The 25561-nt window shown below is 41.6% G+C and overlaps 1 protein-coding gene across 3 annotated transcripts; it reads left to right on the top strand.

Moving 5' to 3' along the window:
- Positions 1-523: 523 nt before the first annotated feature.
- On the top strand, positions 524-23094 carry SPATA13 (spermatogenesis associated 13; the record flags this gene model as incomplete). 3 transcript variants are annotated; one of them, XM_082277409.1, is made up of 10 exons in its annotated part: positions 524-614; positions 9209-9345; positions 9920-10099; positions 11153-11338; positions 13365-13544; positions 14181-14413; positions 16821-16950; positions 17519-17891; positions 21606-21680; positions 22913-23094. In XM_082277409.1, the coding sequence occupies 10 exons, from the start codon at positions 599-601 to the stop codon at positions 23092-23094; spliced, it is 1692 nt and encodes a 563-aa protein (XP_082133535.1). The 3 variants fall into 3 exon arrangements, with proteins under 3 accessions (XP_082133535.1, XP_082133534.1, XP_082133536.1); XM_082277408.1 differs by lacking the exon at positions 524-614 and adding an exon at positions 6793-6847; XM_082277410.1 differs by lacking the exons at positions 524-614; positions 11153-11338 and adding an exon at positions 6793-6847.
- Between the last annotated feature and the right edge of the window lie 2467 nt (positions 23095-25561).

Below are 25561 nucleotides of genomic sequence, written 5' to 3'. Positions count from 1 at the left end.
GCTATTCCCCTTGCCTATCGCTACATGCCGTTGTAAAAAGTCCCTCTCCAGCTCTCTTGTAGGCCCCTTGGGTATTGAAAGGCCACAGTGAGGTCTCCCTGGAGCCTTCTCTTCTCCAGGCTGAACAACCCCAGATCTCTCAGCCCAGTTTTCATAGGAGAGGTGCTCCCGCCTTCTGATTGTCTTCAAAAAAGAGTATTACAAGATGAAAATTATAGGGCATGTCTGACCACAACAGAAGGCTAAGGAGTTTTTAATGTAACAAAGACCTGTAATGTAATAAAACTTGTTCTGTGATGCTGGCGGACATGGTATGCAGTGTTTAAGCAATGTCACTTCAACATAGGGGATTTTACTGCCCATGTAATTACCTGGACTATCTGGAGAAACCTTACTTCATACCTGAGCTTTGCTCAGTTGGATTTGCTGACAGCTTTACTAATACTGGATTTTCCTGTTTTCTCGGTAGCCTGTGACACGGCCACCCGTTCCAGCACACCAGGTGCCCCCGTACAAGGCTGTTTCAGCCAGGTTCCGGCCACTCACCTTCTCACAAAGTACCCCCATCGGCCTGGACCGAGTGGGACGGAGGCGGCAGATGAGAACATCTAACGGTAAGATGAGCAAGTATTTTTAGACCAGAAAGTCACACCCCAGGCTGAGGAAGAATTAGAATATAGTATGGAACACAAAAGGGTGCAGACCAACTCAGTGACAATGTAATACCCAGCTAAGTTGCTTTGTTTTGTGAGTTTCTTATTGGTAGCTGCTGTCCTCACGTAAAACTTTTTTCAAGTCTGCTGTTTGACATTGCTATGGTTTATTGTTCTGTACCACCTACAGTTCTGTATCTTCCACTCTCTATTCACATACTTGCCTGAAGACAATAGATTATGAAGGAAGAAAGTTCAAATATGCTTGAGTTCATACCTGAACCCTAGCCACACCACACATGTATTTTTAATTTTCTGTTTGCTGCGCATTCGGCTTTACTTAGATAGGCAAGCCTTAAATAATTAAGCAGCTTGTTGGTGAGTGTAGCCCAAGCAAGGCTCTGGTACATGAGGGACAGGTTCTTGGAAAAAAGTGCCTTTTTGGAAGCATTGCCCTTTAACAGGCTTGCTGATGTGTCCTGTGTAATTTTGCTGTAATTGTTTACTTTAGCATGCAATGCTATCTGGAGTTAATAGGAGTAGTCTATTAACTGGTCTAGTAGTAGTTGAACATTTCTTCACAGATGGGACCAGAAGAACTTGGGTTAACACCATTTTTGTTCCTTCAGACACTGGCAAGAGTTGGAAATAAAAGCAAAATTTTCACTTTCTATCTTTCACTGTTAAGAGTGAACAAAGCACTGTTGGGAACCTTCACCCTGAACCTTCTGGATCAAGGCTTCCTGTGATTGAAGTAGGAAACTTAACAAATAGCATTTTCAATGTTTATTAAAATTACATGTGTGTTTACAAATCAGTACTTGGCTTCTATGGTTCTTAGCTAAGTTTTATCTGCAGTGTTGTCCAAATTCTGCCAAAAATGCTTTAATTACAAATTAATTTATGTAAGAACATGTTAAAACTGAATTCTGCTGTCTTGAATAGAACATGACAGTTTTTTTCAGGAGGTGCTCTCCAAGAAGCAGACTTGAGAATTTCTAACCATGGCAATGAGAAGGACTAATCCACTGAGATGAGCTCAGTTGGTTGGATAATGGTGTTAATAATGCCAAGGCTGTGGGTTTGATCCCCATATGGGCCATTCACGTACGGGTTGCACTTGATGATCCTTGTGGGTCCCTTCCAACCCAGAATATTCTGTGATTCTGAGATACATTATTTTGCTGGTTTAGACAGCTGGTTTAGGGAACTAAACTCCAAATAAGCCACTCCCTTTCTGCCTGCCCCTTCCAGTAATGGAGGGATAATAAAGAGAAATTACGAGATAACAATTTACTAAAATCACAACGACAACAGCAGTATTAACAGCAAAAAGTATGCAAAAAGAAGGTGCCCTACGCACAAAAAAGGGCATTTATCACTGTGAAAAAAACCCCAACACTTCCTGAAGACACTGTCTGGTGTGGTCTCCAGACAAAGGCAATATCATCACTGTTCCTGCATCTGGGCCACGAGGTATTTGGGACACAAAGGCAATACATCAAGGAGAGCTTCCCCTGCTTAGTGTTCTCCTCCACCCCAGTCTGAAAACAATGAAGGACTAGGACAAACAAACCCCTTGGAAGCTTGATCATTATGTTGTGCCACACTGCTGCCTCAGACCACTCTGCTTTGCTGGTTCGATTCCGCACAGCTGCCTCCAGCACTGGTGCTGCTCCTCTTGGGCCCTTCTGGGGCTTGTGCTCTGTGTGGCTGGGCTGGGCTCAGCTCCATGCTGCTGCCTCTTTCTCTTGCGTTTTGTTCCCTGGGAGCGGCGTCTCGGACTCGTCGCTGTCCTTCAGCACTGTGTCTTAAAGCCGCAACTTGAAGGAAGGGGAAAGGGACCGACAGTGGCGGAGAGGGGCTGGGTCCACTTGGCTGATCCCAATACCTTCTCCCTGGAGAGATCCAGCAAGATGGCAAACTTTGGTTTCCAGTGCCCGGCTTTTCCTGCCAAAACCACGCCCCAGCAGTGATGTGGGTGGTATGGAATACACAGCGCTAAAAGCTCCACCCCCTCTTCTCTGTAACCAGGGCAATTATATACACTCCCTTTGTATTTTCCTTTTAATTTATATTGTAGTAAAGTATTGGGATCTACTTTAAAACCCATGTCTGGAGTGTGTTCTGCTGTAGTACACATAATGATCCAGATTAGATAAATTAGACGTTGAATGCTGTGACTCTGGCTGAGATTATGTGGTGTCTCAGTCCATGCTTCCAGAAGAATCACTCACAGAATAACAGGTCTGCCATAACATAGTTTGGGAAAAAAAGAGGCTCTTTTATTATCATGGAGTAGGAATTACTTTTTCTATTTTTAGTTATCCTTTCCAATTCATGTTTGGAAACCACACAAAATAGTATTAGTTACCAGGGCAACTGCCTGAGAGCAGTATCTTTCCAGGTATTTAGCTTTTGAATAACTGGTCTCATAAACATAAACATCAGGATGACCAATACACAAACCAAGATTTCTGCCTCTTTTCAGGACAATGTAGCCAAAGCAACCTTGATTATGTTAGATGTGACTTTTATGAGACCTTACAATAGGCATAGAAGTGGAGCAGGAAAAGCTTCTGAAATCAAACCTGTGAAGGCAAGTGGGGAATATCATGGACTTCACAGCTTGAACGCAGTTGCAAAGATCTGTTAAGTAGCTCTAGAAGAAATTTTAAAGTGACTAGTGTCACACATTCTGATCTCTTTCCTTTTTTCTCTTAAATCACAAGGAATTTCCTTGTCTTTGAACATGTGAGAGTTTTTTGTTTGCTCATGCACAGTGAAATTTGATAGCACAAAAGCCCTTTATTATAGAAAGTAATTCTAAACTCAAGCACTGAAAAGCAGTGGTATCTTATTTTAGTTACTTGCTAAAGCCTAATATGTTGCATGCCTTCTTATAGCAATGACAGATAAAAGTGGAGGTGTAAATTTTTAGAAAAACATATGTTAGAAGACAGGGAATCTGTAGGAAACAGTAAGAATCAGACAACACAAGGAAAAATTCCCTTGAGACTTACATTGCTACTCTTGCACTTAAAGGGTTACAAGTTTTAAATTATATTAAACAGATTGCCAGTTTGTCACTGCAGAGCAATTTTCTTAAAAACTAACCCATCTTTTTTGCATATTTTTGTGTGGGACTGGAAGTTGGCCTGTGTGGAGCACAGCTCGGGAATGACTCAGGAAAGTGGTTGGTTTTCTTAAGGAGAGAGCTCATGAGTGGAATCAAGTGTTCAGTGTCTGCATGAATGATGTGGGAAGGGAGGTATAAAATGAAATGGTAATTCTTGCTGGTGTGCTTAATTATTCACTGTACTAGAAGTGAGACATGAGGCACTGCACTGGCACCAGGCGTTGGTAAAGGCAAGGTAACGCATGTGGAGGAGGAAAAGAGCCTAATGTGCTTGCAGAAGAATGGACTTTGAACTGGATATTGTCATTCAGGAAGAGATCTTGCAATCTTAACAGAGATTTAAAGAGTCAATGCAGTACTTAGTAACAGTCAAAACAGTAAATAAAAGGGCAGGAGTTGAAATGAATAGAGAACAAAACAGAGGGCCCAGTTGTGCCACTGGTGTGTGTGGGGGCTATCTCCCTGTTCCTTTCATCCCAAAAGGCATTTTTTACAAGGAATGATACAGAGAAAAGCAGAAGGACAAGAAAATAGAGTCAGTATGTTTCTCTGGGAGGAGTGATTAATGTGGCTTGGGCTCTGCAACATGGAAAAAAGGACAATAGAATAAAAATCTGTTTGGCATAGGAAAAATGAACAGATAATAGTTATTGTTTCCAATAATTTAAGAACTAAAGGCCACCAAATGAAATCACCAGAGAGCAAGCTCAAAATAAAAGATAGTTTTCACACTCTATAAAATTAAACTATAAAACTAATTGCTACACATTATATTTCACATCCCAGCAGTTTAAAAAAATTCCGAAAGTGGTTTGAAAAATCCAGTTCATTAAACACAAAGATATAATTTCTGCCCCAGGAGGGATCTGACTGATCTGCAGATAACTGGAATTCAGAAAAGTACATCAGAAAAATGCCATCACATGCCTCATCTATTTTTGTGTTCCTCCCTGGGCATCCTCTACTGGCTGCTGTCAGAGAAGTGGATGGGGGTGACCTGTGGTCTGCCCCAGGATGGAGGGTTCTGTGACACCGGAGTGTATCTAGAACTAAATTTTCTTGCGGCAGATAAAGTAGATTTTAGTATTTTAGTAAGTGCTACCCACAGCCTTTTCAGAGTGCCCTGTGCAGTGGCTAAGCCAGCTCAGCATGCATTTGGACAAGGTCACTGTGAACTGCCACTACAAAGGACAGCCTGCACCTCCTCCTGTCCCTGGCTGATCTACAAGGCAATGAACCCACCACCACTTCACCCCAAATGAGTACTTTTGTGGTGGTTCAGTTTGTGGCTGCACAGTTGCCAGATGTGCCCATGCAAGGGAGGGACAGCAGAGCCCCCTCCATCCCAGCAGCATCCCACAGTGGCATTAGGTTAGTCATTGGGCAAAAGCACGCAGTCTGTTCCTTTCTGCAAAAATCAGACCAAAAGATTTTTGGGTTGTTTTTCAGAGGTTGTTTTTAAAGTGTCTTGTGAAAGAGCTGTATGGGGTTTGATCTGGTTTTCCTTTGGCAGTTGAACTGTTTTTCCCTGGTGGGCAGGGTTTTAACATGGCAAAGAGCTTGTGCTCTGGCTGATTAAAAGTGTGAAGTTTTTGCTTGCAGGTGCCAGGATCATCAGCACTTCAGCGTCATCAGTGTCACTTCTGTTTGCCGGCTTGTTTTTTTTTAATGGCTTATGCCAACAAAAATGCTGTCTGTGAAGATCTTTTGTAGTAGCTTGTTTTTATTCTGCTATCCAACTGGAGTCCTTGCAGCAAGAAATAATAGGGAAGTTTAAGAGATTCAGAAGCTAATATCTCTCAGTCTCCCATGCAGTGCAGCACAAACAGGATTTTTGCAGGAAGGGGGCATTAATATTGCAGGGCGATGTTTGGCCTTTCCTTCTCTGTCTGAGGCAGCGCTGGAGAAAACCATGTGATTTCAGTGGGTGTTGAGAAGTTGCTGTGTGCAGAAATGCCTCCAGGGTTTTCTGAACACATCCCTGGAGAAGGCAGTCCCCAGTCACAGGACAGGCTCAGATGAGCAACAGTTTGCAGGTAAAGAAGAAGCCATAAAGTTTATGGGGCTTTCCAAACAGTTAGCATAGTGCTGTGTACAGACATAGGTTGCAGCAGGCTGTGCACTCTCCTGATGGGAGCAGCTCCTGCCTTTGCTTCCAGTGCATGGACTGATCCAGCTTCACTGTGGGAGGAGGACCGATGCAGGGGTGGTGAATGCTGGGCCATGAATGAGGTTGTGCTCTGGTTGGGTCGGACCCAGAGAAAGTTGGGTGGTTTGAGTGCTTTGCTGCTTCATTCCCTATTTCATGGAGCAGCTGGATTAAGTTTGTAGTTTCAGTGAGGAAATATCTCCCTCCTCCCCTCTTTTCCTGGGAGCAGTCTGCTGTAGCCTTAACACTTGTGCTGCTTGTGCCCTAAATAATGATACAGCATTTGCCTGTGAAGCAAGAGAAATTGTGCAAAAAATACCTTAGTTGTTTAATTCTACTGGAATTTTAGCTGGTAGAGTATGACAAAGATGGACCGATACTCTGAACAGTGTTGTAATAAAAGGAACTCCCAGCTCCCATCCGAATAGTCTCTCCCTCTGGATTGCAGTCATTTGAATATAGATTGAAATCGCATTTAGCTGCTTTAATGAAAAACAAATGCACTCCCTGGCTTGCTCTGTTCATGATGTTCAGGCTCTGTGGGAACGGTCTGGGCGGCTACAGGCTCAGCACGGCCAGGGCCAGGCAGCTAGGTTTTTGTTTCTTTTCTGGAACTTCCTCCCTAAGGGCACCCCATGATGTCAGAGAGCCAGGAGCTCGCGGCAGCCAGGCTGAGCGGCTGAGTGTGCTGCTGGCAGTTCCCAGCTGGGCTCGGCCTCGGAGGCACCGCCGGGAGCTGAAGGCAGTGAACAGGCTGTTCCTCCGAGCTGTGGGTAGCTCAGAGCCTTTTGTGATCCTCCACCAGCCCTGTAGGACTGAGCATCATCACCTGTTAGAGGTCTGACGGCAGCATGGTAGCCAGGGGGGCAATGGCACGTTTTTGGAGTCTGGAGAGCCTTCAGATGGGTACGTGTGAGTAGAACATGCTCGCTCTTGCTTTTTTCATGGTGTTTTCTGATTGAACTGATAAATGGTGGAAGCCTGACTCTGATGACACTTACTCTGTGTCATCCATGGGAACTTGCAGTACTGGTGAAAAGCTGCTGGGAGGTCTGCATCAGTCCCAGGCTGTCTTTTAAGTTTTTTGCATCCCGTTGGTGCAACCGGGAAAGCACACCCCTCCCTCTGGTATTTCTGTCTGTATACAGTAGAGGAAAAGATGCAGAATGCAAGTGACTGATTTCACCTGGTTCTACCTTACAAAGTCAATGTAAGCTTGTTGATTTGGTACAGAGTAACAAACAGCTTTCTGTCCCAAAATGGTAGTTATTTTTTGCCTGGATCCATATGAATTAGGTAATTTTGATGTGCCGTTATTACTGGAACAACCCCACAGGCAGTCCAGATAGTACAGTGGAAATGTATAAAGGATCACTGGGATTAATTTTTTGGGTGTTGCTTTATAAGATAAAAATTGATTTAATGAAATATTTATTTGCAGATTTTTTTTTAATAAAGCATTTTCAGTAAGTTTCGCAAGATGTATTTTAAAAGTTTGTCAGTGCTCAGTTTAATGAGTTTGTAGGGAAAAAAAAATCTTGATTTTTTAAATAGGGGTTCTGCATCCTCCATTCTTAGGCAGATTATACCATTAGTGTGAATGTGTATTTAAAATGCTAGGGAGTAGAACAGAATGGTCAAATAGCCATGTTCTGTTGTATCAAGATTATGCCATACTTTTCCATTTTTAATGGAAAGAAAAATCTTGCAAGTTTTTTAGTGAGTCTGTGTGGTGATCTGCTTTGATCTCTCTGGCAAATTAATGCTCAGATGAGTGAAGATGCTAGTGATGGTATGCGTGCCCTGAGGAGGAGATTGCAGTATTTCTCCCTATAAGGTAAATAGCAGATGGCAGCAGAGTGCCTGGTGGCAGTGGGTGCATGGAGTAAAGCCAGGAGTTCTCCCTTTGTGACTCTTACCCATCCAGAGCCCAGAGCTCAGCAGACAGGCAGTACCCAGGTTTGAAGCAGAGTAGAGAAGAGACAGCATCAGGGTCCTGCTGCTCAGCCTTGCTGCTTGTTGGAGTTGGCAGGTTCAATAATTCTGCTTAAAGGTCCCTTCCCAGGCACTCAGGAATAAGAGCTGCTTTGTTGAGTATGTGGCAGCTTAGCTGGATCACACTAACTTTAAGTAGAGTTCAGTGCTAGCAGCCTATTCTGAATTTTATTTTTAATGCCTTTTTGAGCATTGTATGATCTTCAGACTCTAGTTCACAGCTTGGACTTGCCATAGGAATAAATCTTTAGGAATAAATTAACAAGGACCAGAGAGTGCACTCAGACACGGGGTGACTGGTCATGAATGCTTCTTGATCCCGGGTGGTTCGAACATTACAGGCAAACCCACTTGGACAGGGTCCAGCACTGAGCAGTGTGGGTGTCAGTCAGGCAGTCAGACTTGTTCCTGAGGTCAGCCCCCAGTTCTCTTCCTCTGCCAGTGCGGAGGTGATCGCCAAAGGGATCTGTCACCCAGTGCTATACCCCAAATGGGTTTTACAGTTTTATACAGTAACTGTTTCTCCTGGCTTATGTGGCTGTGTAATAAGATGAAGCCCATTTTAGTCTTGGCCTCTCTTTCTATACAAAGCTGCCTCTTTGGCCAGAAAATGTACAGTTGTTAAACCAAGACATTTTTGTCATTTGGGACAATTAGAACAGGTTTTTTGTAAGGCCATTCCACTGTGTCCAGTCTGGACTCCCTGTCCCCTTGAGCCTTGCTGCTGCCAGAGCCTCTCCAGTGCATGGGAGAGGTAGCAGCAGCCAGCGCAGAGCTGGGGCTGCACACGGGCTGCCCACCCCTCTTGTGGGTGGTTGGGCACGGAACCACTGGGTCTTTATGTTCCCGCAGGGGATGTGACCGTGTGGGGGCACCCAGCCTGGGGGTGGCAGTGTCCTCACTGACTGCTGGGGGCTGCTGAAGCTTTCTCATCTGCCACCTGGGAAATGGCCTCAGGGCCCTCCCTTCTGATACAGGTCATTTGAGGTTTCCTCTGGTAAAAAATAAGTAAGGCATTGTTGTAGTTCTGGTTTTTTGCATACAAAAGTCTCTCAGTTTTATCAGGTGCTAAATGAGAAAATTCTGAAGAAGAGTAAAACATACTTAATGACACAAAGGTGGTTTTCCTGAGAGCTATGCTGCCCTCCTCTTCTGCTGCTATTGTTTTATTCGTGATAACAAAGGCAATTTCTCAGCAATTCCTCTTGCATTGTTGTTTTTCTTTGAATCATAAAAATGATGAAGCAAACAGCTGTTGCACTTTTGTTTTAGTTGCTGCAGATGGTGCGACTGAATCTTCAGCCTTAGTGGATGACAATGGCAGTGAGGAAGATTACAGCTACGAGGAGCTCTGCCAAGCTGCTCCCAGGTACCTGCAGCCCGGAGGAGAACAGCTAGCAATTAATGAGGTAATGTCCGGGGCTTTGCGTTGCTGGAATGATGGGATAGGGAGGGCAGGGACAGGGATGGGGGATGTGGAGGGATGTTTTCTACAGGTCGGAGATCTCATGGTCATAAAAAATTCAATGGCAGTAGCTAGTTTCTTTGGGAAGTAGTTTTGTTTGTTCAATGGTAAATACCTTCTTGTGGGTAAACTTCCTTTTGTACGCTCTTTTATTAACATTGTCATGGTTATTGCAGTTTTTCAGTAGACTGTGATTCCATCTTATAACATCTAGTGTTTCCTCCAGTATAGGAAGGGAGTGGGGGAAAGGGGGCTGCTTGAGTGGGTTTAATTTTCCCCCTGGGTTTTAAACCATCACAGACTGTAACTGTTACCCTCTGTAACTGCTCTGGAGCAGGATTCTAATTGTTTTCACTAATGAGTATATGCATACATTTCTGAAAATCCTTAAATTTTAGTTTTATCCTGTAACATCAGGAGTAGTAGGCACTCTAGTGAGCTATTTTGATCTCTGTTGTTTATAAACACTTCCTGGTTTATCTTCTGTCCTTCACAATCTCATTTTCTTCCTGTCTTAGCTGATAAGTGACGGCACCGTCGTCTATGCAGAGGCTCTCTGGGACCATGTCACTATGGATGATCAGGAGCTGGGCTTCAAAGCTGGAGATGTCATTAGAGTTCTAGAAGCTTCCAACAAAGACTGGTGGTGGGGAAGAAATGAGGACAAGGAAGCCTGGTTTCCAGCTAGCTTTGTCAGGGTGAGTAACTCTTTTGCTTCCTGCTTTTGCACCATTGCAAGATTCCTAGCAGAGTGCAACTGTTGTCATGGCATTACATTTCATACCTGATCCTCAGCATGTTTATAGCTGAACATCAGCCGTGTAACCCCTAATGAGTTTACAAGGAAAAAAGCAGTAGGGAATCACACCCTAAGATCCCTTAGCTCCTCTGACAACTTCTACTCTGTCTTCTTCCTTTGTTTGGTCCCTTCGTAACCGAAGGAATTTCTCAAGAAGAGATTACAAGAGCAGCAAGCTCAACCAGAAGTCATGAGTGTATACAGAGAGGACACAACAGTTCTCCTAAGGGGTTGGGGAGAGCTATGCTGCAGGGATTTCTTGGTAAAATAGGGCTTAATTTATTGTCAATGACATAGTGTAGGAATCTGGTTCACAGTCTGAACTCGCAATCAGAGCTCACCCAGATTAATGACAGTATAACTCTCAGATGGTATAAAATTGAAGTATGTTTTAGAAAATAATTTGAACTATCTTTTGAGAACCTGTAGTGAAGCTTGGGCCACACTGCATGAAGTACTGTGTACACAATGTGCAGCAGTGGTTCCTCTCTTTCACTTTCCTAGATCTCTAGACAACATGGGCAATCAGAAGTTAAAAAATGAGGTGCTGCTATCCACATCATACAGATGAGGTAGAGGGAAACTGTTGAAAAGTGGTTGAGTGTCTACTTTTGTAAGTTTTACCCCTATGCTAACTTGGCCAAACACATCAACTATTAGTAAGGGTCAGAAATAAGCTTAACTCTGAAAAGCATGTGGACAGCACAGCACGGTCTCTCTCAAATACTGTGAGTAGAAAGCCATGTATTTAACCAGACAGAAATCTCAACTTTAACTGAACGTGCAGTGAGTACAATGAGATAAATCCTGTTGTGAAACCCCCTCTATAAGGTGAGAATGGGAACATTTCTGTGTCCACTCTTCTCTTAAGTATAAGAAGTTTGTAAGAGTTTTACCACATATTGTAAAACTTTCTGCTTCACTCTAATAGCTTTGTTTGTTCTGGCTGCAGCTGCGAGTTAATCAGGAAGAAGTGCCAGAAAATTGTAGTAATATCCAGGACGAAGAACAAGATTCAGATATTAGCAAGCATCGCCAGAAAATAGCTGAAAACAGGGATCAGATGAGAACCAACGTTATACAGGAAATTATGAAAACAGAACGAGTCTATATCAAGCATCTCAAGGACATCTGTGAGGTACATGCTTTAACCTGAGGACGTTCTGCTGACCTAACGGGAACAAACCATTCCATATAAGTTGAGACCCACAGTGGTTTCTCACATCAAAATACTCCCAATTGCACTTCTGAGGCTGTCAGTCAAATCCTTCTTGTTTCCTCTTACGGCTTTCCTCTCTGATGACTGCCATGAGCCATTGCTTCCTTTCTTTTAAAAAAACTTCCATTTTTGACAGCGAAGAAGTGCCTCTCTGACTGCTATTTCCACTATAAATGAGAGAAGGAAGTCCAGTTTATTTAGAGCTTTTTACCACTTTATATAGAAAACTTTGAGTAACTATAATAAAATAATTTACAGTTCAGTGATAAAACCTCTTGGAAGTAACTTGGAAAGTGTATTTGCTGAGTGGTTTTTTTTTCCTGTTTTTTTGAGTGAGGAGATTTTTACTGGATGCTTAGAAGCTATGAAGAAATCTAAAGGTGTTTTAGATCTACCTTGCTTGTTTGAACCGTAAAATGGGGGTGATTTTCTGCTATTTTTCTCAATATTTGTTAGAGGCTCACACTTGGGCAGGAAGCTTCTTAATACTTTTCACTGAAGTTTGCCTCTTTTGACATAGGTTGTGATGCATTTGACCTGTATTTGATCTGTCTTTGTGGTTTGCATCTGGAATGGTGCTAAGCAACTTACAAAAATATTCTTTGTACCCTTGGTTTGCTAAGTCTGTCCTTGTATTTGTCATTCTGTCCACCACTTACCATTAGATTATTTCATGCACAGCAAAGTAGACAAGGCAACAGTGGGTTTTGAATTTTATTTTTCCTTTCATTTTTAGGTCAAAAAATCGGTTACTAGTTGGCTTATTTTAAAACATTAAATGTAAATTTTGTCATTTCTATTCATTATTTACTTAAGCTAGAAAGATTGATTGTGTGCATGAAAGGTCAGGGAAGAATTTGTACACTCAGCTATGTTGCTCCCATGGTTAGCTGAGTTCTAGAACATGACTCTCCTATTTTACTGACCTGTTAAGACTTAGACAGATATTAATTAATCAATTTTTTCTAATACATATATTCTATACCTCTTTTTTAAAATCTGGCAAGCCTCTGAGTTTAGTATAAGAGAGCAAGCACACGTTTTCCAAGAAGAGAAGCAATGTGCCATGTGCAACATACAGGGTAGAGATGGTCTGCTGTCCTCAGAGTGAATCTGTAGGGTGGTGCCAAGTAGGGTTTAAGGCTGAAAATACACTCGAGTTAAGACTAAGCCAGAAGAGCTACACAGATAGTAATCCAAATTTGCAAGCTCAGCCCTAGAATGAATCACTAAGGCTGATTGTAGCCAGGATCATGAAGCTGGAGTATAAACCATAAAACATGTTTTACATTCAAGAAGTGTCTGCAGTCCACATTACAGGAGCCGCACAGGAATTAGCTTTCCTTGTTGGTACAGTAGGAAGTGCGGTAGCTGGCTTGCAGTGTAGCCACTGCCCAGCTCTCAGAGCAGATGGCTGTGGAGGAGACAGGAATATTCATAACGGGGCCAGCAATAGTCAGTGTTGCTTCCTGGTGAACCTCACCAGAGCAACTGCAAGGCTATTTCAGCTGTCTGCTCCAAGAGCTGTTCAGGGGAGACCTGCCTGACAGCAGCCAAATCGAGGAGCCTGGCAGATAGCCCCTGTCACATCAGTTAACCTTTGCACTCCCTGAACCCTCGTGCCATAACTGCTGTGAGACTGTGAGCACAGCAGCTATTCCTGGAGGTTCAATCCCTGCATTGTATTCGTAACAGGGAGATGTGAGTGGGCTTTACACTCGGGAGGTTCCCTGGTTCATTTGGGGTACCCGGAGACAGGAGCTGGACCCCAGGAATCCATGTGTGGACATCTCAGATGCAAATCTGAACTTGTGCTTTGGTGTGTGGCTGGGAAGCCACTCCCCTGCCTGTAGAGCACAGGGGTCCTGCCAGCTCAAATGATTTTGTTCAGGGTAGGACCTGTCTCACATCCTCAGACTAAGGAGTGTTTTTTATTTCATTTCAGGGTTACATTCGGCAGTGTCGCAAACATACAGGAATGTTCACTGCATCTCAGTTAAGCACCATTTTTGGAAATATTGAAGATATTTACAAGTTCCAAAGGAAGTTTCTGAAGGATCTTGAGAAACAGTACAACAAAGAGGAGCCTCATCTAAGTGAAATAGGGTCATGTTTTCTTCAACACGTAGGTTGAAAAAGTTGCTTTTATTTATGAAATTAACAAAATATCATAATAAAAAGCCAAGTTACTATATTAGGAGGGGATTTTAGTAACAAGTGCTTCTTAAATACTAAACTGGCAGCATTTTAGAATGTGAAGTAACTTGCCATTAAATAAATAAATATTTGTTTTAGATTTGTCCTCATCTTTAGCAATCATGTAATTTTGTGAACAGTTCTAAGTTTCCTTGTCAAAACTGTAATGATCACAGATGAGCTGGATTATTTGCAGTGATCTCATATTCAGCATGCAAAAACTTCATAAAGATGTAAAGGGAATTAGGTAGTGGGGAAATAGGCTGTGAGTTCTTGATAGACACTTGCTAAACCTATAGCAGTCTTCCCAAAGAAAAATACTTCTTAAAGTGGGTTTGATTATCCTGACTCAACAGAGACCTTTATTTCTGTGTTCTGACAAAGAAAGTACATAGTTTTGACAGCTACAGAGTAGATCTCTGCATACTTTCAAGGCTGATCAGCCTAGAAGCAATATAGAAAAGGGATTACTTAATCTAATTCTGTATCGTAGATGTTACAAAAATAGCTTTTCTCCTTTATAGACAAATACTGTAGTAAAGCTGTAACTTCCTTTTTTTTATAGCAAGAAGGCTTTGCTATTTATTCAGAGTATTGTAACAATCATCCCAGTGCCTGCATTGAACTCTCCAAACTAATGAAGCAGGGCAAATACCGCCACTTCTTTGAGGCCTGTCGCTTGCTTCAGCAGATGATTGACATTGCCATCGATGGTTTTCTGCTCACGCCTGTTCAGAAAATCTGCAAATATCCTCTACAGCTTGCAGAATTGCTCAAATACACCACTCAGGAGCACAGGTAAGAGACCTCAAATAACAAATTCTGTAACAGTAGTAGCACCCAATTACTCAAGTTTTCTGGGTGACACAGCATTGAAGTTTTTGAGATCAGGAGCAAAACTGCCCTGGACCACGATAGAATGGGCATCTTGGAACCATCACAGACAGTAACAAAAACAGTATCTGAAAATGCAGCACGAGGGACTGAGAGGATGCAGACACAGTGAGGAATAAATCAAAGAGGGAGAAGGAAAATATGATAGTGCTGAAATAGGATGCAGGGAGGTAGGTGTAATTCAGAGTGAAAAAAAGGCCAATGTGTCAAAGAAATCAAGGAGAAGGAAATCCAAAGAAGAGGGGAGGACTCATAAAAGTTGTGGATGTAAGAAAAAGTAAAGAGTGTCTTAGAAAAAACCACAGCCTGAGCAAGTTCGGAGGTAATTTTTTTTAGAAACTTAGTAAACATTGCCTTAGTTTGCAGTAAAGTCCAGATATTAGATTTTCCTTTGGCATAAATAAAAATCAAAGTTGCAGATTATTAGTCTTCCTGGTATACCCCTGCACTGATTAAATCTTTGCCTAAATTAAGATTTTATCTATAAGTGTTTCTCTTTTTACCTTGTATAATTGCAAGAAAAATATTCCATTGTGAGCCCTGTGCTCCAAGTCCAAATGAAGCCTGAGGCAGTGCTTCCTTGGCCAAAGTCAGTACTTTAACCATGAGACAACTCTCCTTGGAGACCACTGGATTTTTGCCAGGAGCAAAATACAAGGTGTGTGAAGTACTGACATTTAGATGTGAAATGCCTCCATAGAGTTCTGTGACTACCTGCAAAGTGCTGCAATAACAATTGCTAACAAGAGTTTCTTTTCACTGCTACTAGTTTTAGAGAGGTTATTCTGTGAGCTATTAAACCTGCAGATAAAGTGACAGTGATGTCTTGCCACCTTCCACTCGTAGTACCTGTTTTGCTCTTGTGTGGCACAGCATCCAGAGATGCCTTCAAGCACAGAGAGGTGCCCACTGTGCAGAGATGCTCGCAAACAAGCAGACCTACACCCACACGGAGACTTGGGAAAGCTCCAGCCAGCTGGGGGTTTTTGGTAGCATTCTGTTTTAACGAAAAAAATGAAGATCCAATATACACAGCCTGCTGTGAAGCCACAGGTTATGTAGCAAGTGTGGAATAAATACCAACAGAGAAAAAAGGAACTGAGATAAGGAAGGGCAAGTGTAGCAGTATGGATATCATGTGGTCACCCTGTGGGATGTCTCCCTGATTGTAGTAGGATCCTGTTACTGTTAATCTCACTTTTTATATTCAGTGTGGCAGAGTAGAGTTTCCACAGATATAAATAAAGAGAGGAGAGAATGCACACATTCAGAAGGGAAGCGCATCCATCAGCAGCAGCCAATGAAAATTGGAACTGAGACAGAAGCAGATAAAAAGGACAGCAAGGCCAACTCCTTGGCAGGATTTATTTCTGGTTCATGCTGTTTTCTGCCTCTGGCTCCCTTTTCTGAGAGAGGCATTCTGATAAAAGAGGAAAAGCAGTTGCTCTGCTGGGACTACTAGGGCAAGAAATATGTCTCTTCTCTTCTCTCTTCTGAGAGACTCCATTTGAGGAAGGTGAAGGAGTGATGTATGCTATTCAGAGGAGAAAAAAAAGCCTGCCTGCAACTTGGGGAGATTCATGGGCATGTTGAGAGCTCAGGAAAGAAGGAGGGGAGCAGAGTTTTGGAAGAAGGACAGGGTAATTGGCCTGAGTTGATTGCATTAGTCCCAAAGCAGGAAGAGGAAGGTGGCCATCATGCCTCTCACACACTTGTCCCATGGAAACAGGATGCTTTCTTCATATTGTCTCCTTTAATTCCTCTCTCTGGTGCCCCTGTTCTTGTGTTCCTCTCTCACCCTGTTGGGGGCTGCTTTCGGTTTTTTTTCCTGTCCACCTAGCATGCCCCATTTGTGTTCATTGACCCAGGCATTGGAAACAAGAAGGAGAAAATACAGTTGTTAAACATGATTAAATAAATGCCCTTCCCAAAAAAATCCCACTAAAATCTTGCTTAAAAACACAGTCCTTTGGTGAAATACAGCTGTCACTGAGGTCAGTGGGAGTTCTACCATTGTTTTCAGTAGAGACAGTGTTGCAATTCACTAATCTATCTCCTCTGCCTCCTTCCACCAGTCTAATAATTTGCTCCTGGACAAGCCTGGCAGTACAGCAGCACTGAATTGTACAGGCTCCTGTGTGGGGTTTGGGATAGCGGGAATCAGGTCTTTTTTTTTTAAGTACCTGAGTAGAAGGATAAGTGGATAATATGGGCTAGTACTGCAAGCACTGTGGTTGCATCATGTCCATGGTTTGTGATTGCATCATGTCCATTGTATAAGTGGTCTTTGAAACGTGCTTACATTTCACAGTGATTATAGCAACATAAAAGCTGCATATGAGGCCATGAAGAACGTGGCATGCCTGATCAACGAGCGAAAACGGAGATTAGAAAGCATAGACAAGATTGCACGTTGGCAAGTCTCTATCGTAGACTGGGAGGTGAGTGTCAGCCTGTGCCTTTCCTGGGCAAAGGTACTGTGTACAATACTTCATGTCCCCTGCAGGATATGTCTTTCTGCGTAGGTGGTTGTTTATGGTGTCTGCTTTTCAAGTGGTCATTGCTCAGTTAAAAGTCCAGTTGCTTCATTTGCAATGTTTCTGTTACTGATTAACCTTGTTTATAGTTCAGGAAGAGAAGCATGTATTAACATGGATGCTTGCCTTTGAGATGAGATGAAAAAATGGATCTTTTAAAAATGCTAGACCTCTTGAATCTCATTTGGAATTTGGTAGTTCTGTCAGAACGGGAACCTGTTTCACTGACTTAAATGTTTCCCTCTGTTTATCCAGAAATAAAGTAGAGCAGAACACATTGATGGAATTTACCTCTATGACGTTATTTACATTGTATGACATTTTCAAATCTAGTAATAAAAATACAAGAAAAGTGAGTAAACCTAAGACTTGGTTATATAGTGAGACTGGTTAGACACACAGTAAGATCTTAAAATGTTATTTACTTACTACATATCTCTATATCTCTATATCTCTGTATCTTTCTTCCTAGGGACCAGACGTGTTAGCCAGAAGCTCAGAACTGATCCACTCAGGAGAACTGACCAAAATATCAAAACAAGGCAAAAGCCAGCAGAGGACTTTCTTCCTTTTTGACCATCAGCTTGTCTTCTGTAAGAAGGACTTGCTGAGAAGGGACATCTTGTATTACAAGGATCGTATTGACATGGATGAGATGGAAATTGTGGACACCGAAGATGGCAGGGATAAAGACTTCAACATTAATGTCAAGAATGCTTTTAAGATAATAAACAGAACAACAGAAGAGATTCATTTGTTCTGTGCAAAAAAACAGGAGGATAAAAAGAGATGGATGGAGGCGTGTGAAAGTGAAAGGAGAAGAGTTCGAGAAGACAAGGAAATGGGTGAGTGGAGCAATTTGCTCTCCGAAGAGTGGTTAAAACAAACTTGTGCAGCTATTTAAGTTTTGTACAGATGTGCACTCTGTCTTGTTTAGCTGGTGTCCCTTTCTTACTTGACATCATGTTTAGCTGTGTGAGTGAAGCCTATTCAGGTGTGTTTGCCCTTTCACTGTGGGCCAAAGGTCCAGGGCAGGTAGCATCACCCATATGATTCTGGTGCATTATGAAGCAGAATGAGAGATGAGATATGACAAGAGGCAATTCACAAAGACCAATCAATAATAAAAATCCATCTAAACTCCTAGCAGTTCTGTATGAACAGTTGGTCAAAAATATCTGTTTGTAAAGGACACTTTTTTACAAAGTCAAGCAGCAATAATTGTAGATTTATACTGTCTGTGTCGTATAATAGCACCTCCTGTGTCAGGAGGCCTGTGCAGTAGTTGTATGTTGTCATTAATTACAGACCCAGCAATAGCACCACTGGGCAGTGCACAGAGAAATGAAGCCTTGAGTGAGCAGGAAAAAAGATAGTTTTAGACCTGCAGCCTGTGGGACACTCTAAGGACAGTATGTCTTCTGTGTCAATGTATAGCTAGGATTGCTATTTTGGTTTTGCATCGTTTCATGCTTCCTTTAAGATCAGTGACAAAAGCTCCAACAAAATTTCACTGGCAAAACATACACAAAGAAAGCAGCAACACTAATTTTAAAAAGGAAAACTCTTTCTAGTATTTCTGAAAAGTCGTAATAACAATATCAATAACACTCGTGAGGCTAAGGCTTTGGATTGACATCAGGTTAACACTGGAAGTGCAGTGAAGTGGATAGTACAAGTCAGAAATTATTAAAACTTAAACAAGATGCCAAATCTTATATTCCACGTTCATGTAAAGCACCTGGTCAGAATAATAGGAAGACAGGAATAACCCTTACATTACAAAGGTAAACCTTCTGATCTTAGTGGCTTTCTCTCATTTGATACTGTTGTAAGTGTGACAAAAATAAGGCTTCTTCCATATGTATTTTAGATAGTCCATAAGCAGAAGAAAATACTTATAGTTTGCCAATTCATTCTCGATATAAAATCAGTTTGCATTGCATCAAGTGTTGCAATTAATCCCAGTCATCTTGAGTCTAGAGTAGACAATGAAGGAGCCACAGCTAAATTTCCCTCAGACTTTCCAAACCTGACTCTTCTCCAGTGCTGAACATTGCGGTGTGACATTGCAGATGGTGTTGATGGGCACAATGCTGATGGCTTTCACGCCTTGCTCAGTGTGGACGTTGCTCTGTCACCTTGTGCTCATGGGCATGGGAGGTAGCTGCCTTCCCTAATTCACCTAAACAGAACTCTGAAATAGTGGATATTGCAAAAGGGTGAAGGTGATCAGAGGGTAATAGAGCAGTGCTGAGGATCTGATTGTAATTGTCCACACAATGCCCCTTACAACAAAGTTACCGAACGACTCTGCTCCAGTATACAATGAGAACCATAATACAGTGACATGGAAGGAAGTTACTGAGTAAAACACAGCTCCTGCACTTTTGTGAGCAGGACTGAGATAAAGAAAATAAAAAGGGAACAAGTGAATACTTCTCTTTCCATCCTTTCTAAGGAGAAGCATTCTTGAGCTCTGCACCTCCTCCTGGGTGGTTACTTTATGGAGCACTGGGAGAGTATGTCAAGCAAGTTAAATGCTGTCTGTCAGGAAGCTCCTGAGGCTCTGCCCTGGGCAGCAATAGGTCTCTCTTGGTGTTACCATTCCTCCTAAGTGACACTGCTACAGAAATCCCAAAGCATAAGGAAACTGCAAAGGTCTAGCAGCTACAGCCCTAAACCGTTCTGCTGGGACCTCATGAAAATCATATGATAGTCCAAAGAGTAACCATTCAACAGTGGTGGCACTGGCAGTGAGGTTTGTCATAACAGCAGTAACCCTTATTTAGGGTCATGAAGTCCCATGGTGCTGAGTGCAAGGATTGCACAGGAGGCTCTGTTGTGCTTGGTGCAGGCACAGTGCAATATAGTGCAAAAAAAAAAAAAAACCAGTAAAAAGAGAAACTGTGTGTTTGATAATGGCACATAGACACATGCAGTATTTTCTATTTTCTGCCCATGTAGCATCCAACCTTCTGTAAACTTGCTTTTCAAATGTTGCAACTCACTATTCTGATGTACCTGTTTTGGGACAGGTATGATGAACCAGAAGAAAGATTGAGTTGTAATAGCTAATGTCCATCTGGTCTTGTGAGTCACAGTGGCTTGGATGCTTCTCCATTAACCAGAAGACTGTTTCTTTTCTAAAATTTCTTCTTTTTTTGGCATAATTGAACATTTTCTTTAGCCAAAACCAATGGAAAAGTGCCAGTATTCTCAACCTCATGTTAAATTTATCTTGTTGATTTTGTAAGCTATCTTGCTGGACTATACATAAAGCCTATAATCTGACCACTCAGAGAACAAATAATACTCTTTCAATTCAGAACTTCAAATGGCATTTTACTTCTATTTTCAAAGATACTTTGGTGTGAGTCATTGTCTCCCAAACCATATCTAGCTTTTTTTAGCTTTTATGAATATAAGAGAGAAAAGGCCACAGCCAGAAAATCCTTCTCCAAACCACTAATAGTAACCCTAAGAAAGTGGTCTGATCTCTCTTGATGAAATTGCTTTCATTTTTAAAAATCTGTTTCCTTGTTTCTATAAAGGAAAAAAAAAATCCTGCAGAAGAAAAAAACTTCTGCTACCCCAAAATTATAGATGTTTTAAGTTAATACACTGATTTGTAATAACTTCTTCATAAGTTCAGGATAAAAAAGTAAAGGGATTTTTAAAAGTATAGAGAAGTGAGGGAAGATGCAAAATGGAACCAAAGCAGACACTTCATTCTGGCTTTGAACCACAACTTCTGTGCTCCTTCTGTGCTTATGAGTGAAATGAATGCAGCCGTATGCACAGCATGAAATGAAACAGCATGTGCACCCTGCTGTCACCTTGTGCTAATGCGACATTTCCATATATCTCAACTGTATTGTGCTCTGGGAGAGGACACTGGAGTGCCTGTACCTGGGCTCCAGAAAACACCGGTCTCTGGTGCCACCTTCTAGTAGATGTCTGTCATCTCTGCACTCACCACAGCTCAGTTATACGCCTACCACATGGTAGTAAATAGCATAGGGTTGCCCACGTGCTTCATGTAAGTTACACAAATATGTGAACAGGTGCATGAGAAACCCGAGTGAGGGATCCAGCCCCAGAATGATGCAGCCAAAACCACATCACAGCCTGCTTCAGTGTCTGGCAAATTTTGTGATACTCTCCTCTGAGTGGAGGGAAAGATACCCAGATTTGTACTACTGCAATAGCAGTGACTCCAGTTTGTTACCCAGGTTAGCTCAGAGTGAGTGAAAAACAAAAGGATTTTGCATTTGTGATCCATTACTTAGTGACTTGTAGATTTCAGAAATGTTATTGTACACTTTTTTTTTAAAAAATCTTTTCTTATCTGGACTTACCTATCATTATCCCAGTGTAAAACTCCCTTTAAGTTCATATGACAACATAAAATATACTTCTAAAAACTTCAGGTGTATTACTACTAGATTTACTAAAAATTGTTTAAAATATAGTTTACTTATTTGTTTTAATTTAATGTAACCAAGTATTAGATACAGTAATTATGTACTAGTGCCCTAATTTACACTTTGATGTAGGTATGGAAATCTCAGAAAACCAGAAGAAACAAGCCATGCAGAATGCCCGTAAGTCAAGGCAAGGAAAAATGAAAGGTGGGTGTTCAGAATTGCATTACCTTCTTACTGTGTTCCAGTGATCTTTTTGCCAGGAAATAGCAGAGTCTGGCTGTGACTGAGTTCTTCAGTCTTCTAAAAACATTTTTTGTGGTTTACATGGAGCCAAATTATTGCCATTAACCTGTATTTTAATATTAAATTCCAATGTCTCTATAAACTGTCTGCTAAATCAGCTCCCTGAGCTTCTTCCAAACGGACGAGTCAGTATTCTTTATATTAGAGAAGATTCTCAAGAGGTAAGGCGAGCTGTTTATTTTAGGGTTGTGAGGAACTGCATGCAGAGGTTAAATTAGAAATGAGTGTTACTGATTCCTTCCTTTGCTTTTACGGAAAGAGCTTGTTCTTCTTTACCAATTCTGTGCCTTCTTTACCATGTCCTAAAGTTCTTTTTGCAAGCCACACTGTTACATTTTTTCCAATAACAGTCATAATGGCTTCTTCTGGCATCCCTGTAGAAGGAAGGATGGAGTAGAAGCTTGTTTATCAGGAAGTGGCTTTTTTATTCATTTCCTCTCTCAGAAAATAATCACAACAGAAACAATCACAACAGATTTTGTCCTTTTCCATCTTAAAGTCAAACTTGGGCAAATCTTTAGTGTGCTGAGAGAAAAGTGGAACAAGATTTAAGTCTGAGTTTAGGAGTGAAGGAGTTGATGTTTGGTTGTCTTCTGTTCCCTGGGATTAATATTCTTAAAGCATCTTCTCTTTATCAATCACTAGATAACCCATAGAATCTGTCTGGATTTTCAGGGAAGTGGCTAAAGTTTGTGATTAGGTGATTTTGTTCAGAATGCACAAAACTCAAAGTCTTAAGAACATTAACCCATAAAAATATATTCCAAAATAAAGAAACAACATTTTTGTTGGTAGCAGTATTTTACCCAATCTTACTCTGAGAGTGGACTGAAGTATTAGTATCTGCTGTTTGAAGTCATTCGTTAGAAATACCGGAATTTACTTGTGCAAACAATATAGTCCAGCTGTGTGAAACTGCTGCTTGTTTTTGGTAATTCTGTAATGTTATTTTTACTGGTGCTGTTGTCTTCTTAAGCCAACTCAATGCAGCAATTAAAAAATCAAACATCAGAAAAGGTGACCTTTAATAGTTCTGCCATTCAAGATCACGGCAAAATTCATCATGTCCCCTGGCTCCATGCTTAAATTTCCCTGGCTGACTCAGGTGCTTTCTCCAACTGTTCCTTCTGCAGGTGTGAGCTATAATGGGTGTCCTGTGCCTCCTCCACACCAAACCCTACATCCCCTTCACCAGCGACACATCACTGTGCCTACCAGCGTCCCGCAGCAGCAGGTCTTTGCCCTGGCAGAACCCAAGCGGAAGCCATCCCTCTTCTGGCATACCTTCAACAAACTCACTCCCTTTAAAAAGTGAGGGGCCAAGGACCTGGAAGGACATCAGCAGAGAGGGAGACTTACTCTGGAGGAGGACCTTGGAGACACAGTCAAGCTTACTTGAGCTCAGTGAATCTCCTGTTTCAGAGGCAGAACCTTGTGTTACCTTGCACCAGGAATGCAGCCTTTGTCTTGGATAAGAATGAAGTTTGTCAAGGCTGCTCTGAAGTCCGTGTTGCCAAGTGTCAGCATTGCTGATGAAGAGCAGTCTCTCTTCTGACAAAGACAATTTGCTCTTACTCAGAAACACCAGTATTTGATCTCTGTTTCTTAGTTATGTTGAACTAGTGATGGAATCATGCAGGTCATTGTAACATTTCATTTTTCTTAACCTTATGTTCATGGCCAAATTTTAGATAGGGAGGAATTTTTCCTTAGGGATATATCAGGAAGGAGTCTTAGGAGAGTTTTCTTCTTCCTTCTGCAGTGCTGAGCACAGACCACCCATTAAAATCAGATGGAGATATCCCATGTGATTAACCAGCTATTGCAGAATTTAGTGGACCCTAATCCTTCCTGTCTTTTTTCTATTACATTGCCAAATGGCAGGAGAACGTCCCGCAAGGCCTTACCATATTCCAGATTGGAACAGGGAAATTTTATTCTGTCCTATAGAAACATGAACAGAGTGTGAAATGGACTGTAAAGATACGTGCATTTATTGCACAAAAGTGGAAACAAAAGGAGCCCAGGGCATCTCGGATTGATTAATTTCAGTCAGAGCAAGATACTGCATGCATGTATGCTCTTAAATGTAGAGCTTTTATATTACTTTTCACGCACTTCTTCACCTGGGAGACTCTTCTTTGTATTTCCAATATGCTTATTTCTCTGTGTAAAAAATACTTTTTTATTTTCTCACGGAGATAATGTGAATGTACAAAGTCAGAGTTGAGACAGAACATGGTGACTGCTGGCTATGTTGCGTAGGTCTCATGCTTTTTATTCATATAGTTGGACTTAGAAAATGAATAAATAGTAATGTAAATATATTGAAGCGGTCTGGATCCATGCTTCTTGTACACAGTCAGTTGACAATGGGTTTTGACCAATAACTTCATCAAAAAGAAAGAGAAATCCTTACTGGAAGGGACAAAGAAATTGTGTGGGTCAGAGATGGATTTTTGTCTCGGTGTCATCAGTCCTCATTGGAAGGGGAAGAACTTGACTTGATTAAGGTCAGCTCTGGCCAGCATATGCAATCCGTGATTTGCATTGCTTCAATTTGTGTGTGGCATGAAGTTGATCTGGGAGAATAACTTTTAAAAAGCCACCAGGAAGAAAGAGGATCCTGATATTTGTAGCACTGATGATTTCTGCTTGCTTGCTCTCATCAAGGATGACAAGACTGGTGGGAATATGGAAGGAAATAAAGACTCGATATGTTTCAGAACTGATTTGCTATGAATGTCTTTACAGTACTTTATCTTATGCTGCTGATTAGGGGCATTACCTGATGATTAGGATAGATCCAAGGGTATTCTTTGACAATGGGCACAATCAGCTTTGTCACGGATCTGTAATATCTGAAAAACAAACAAGGGGCTAGAGGCCAGGCATCATAACAACAATGTAAAAAAGCCTTATTTTAAAGATGTATTTGTTCCTACTACTATTGTTACCTCCATATTTTTATTTATCATCAGTGTTGTGAAGCCTACTAGTAACTAGATTTTGTGATTTCCTAACTTTATGGCCACTTCTGCAAAGCCCATGTTTGTGGTTTTGATTTTAAATTACATCTTTTGACAACTGTACATTTCAAATGCCTTGTGTATATAGTTTGGCAATAAGGCAAAATCTGGTATGCTCGGCCAAATTGTGCTCTGCATCGTGAACTTCATTGCTTGTGCTTTCCCATAGCAATGGGAGATGACCTAAACTAGTTGAGAACTGGAAATGCGCGCTGACATTTGTGATGATCCAGCTGAAAGAAAATGCATGGGGAAGTCAGTGAAAAAAGCTGCTTCTATATTTCTCCAGATGCTTAAGCCAGCCATCACTGTTCAGATTTTATCAAAAAGATAATTCTAAATGCTCAATTTAAACACAAGGAGGAGACTTCCAAATGCAGGCATGGATGCACACCCTTCCCCTCAAATAAGTAAGCCTTTTGCATTTCTTACATACCCATTTTTGCGGGTACTTGCCACGTTCAGGCCTGCAAACCAACGAGATGCGTGTACGGTGCGAGTGGAGATGATGTTTTTCATAATCACATTTTGAAAAACTTGTTCTAAGTGCAAAAAAAAAAGTCTGAAGTTGGATTGCAGTGCTCACCCAGAAACTTTGCCAGCTGGACCTGAAGACATTATGAGATCCACACTTACATATGTGTCTGCTGAAATCTACTTCCTTTCAGCGCTTGGTTCTGTGGGGTGCTGGAAAAAAAATGGTTTGGGGATTTTTCTTCTGACATGTCAGTGCCCATGAAGGCTCTTCCCATA

This window comes from Coloeus monedula, assembly GCF_965178545.1.
Source record: "Coloeus monedula genome assembly, chromosome: 3".
In the NCBI taxonomy this organism is placed as follows: Eukaryota; Metazoa; Chordata; class Aves; order Passeriformes; family Corvidae; genus Coloeus; species Coloeus monedula.
Note: the sequence above shows the minus strand (reverse complement) of the source record. Positions and strands in the feature narration are given on the sequence as shown.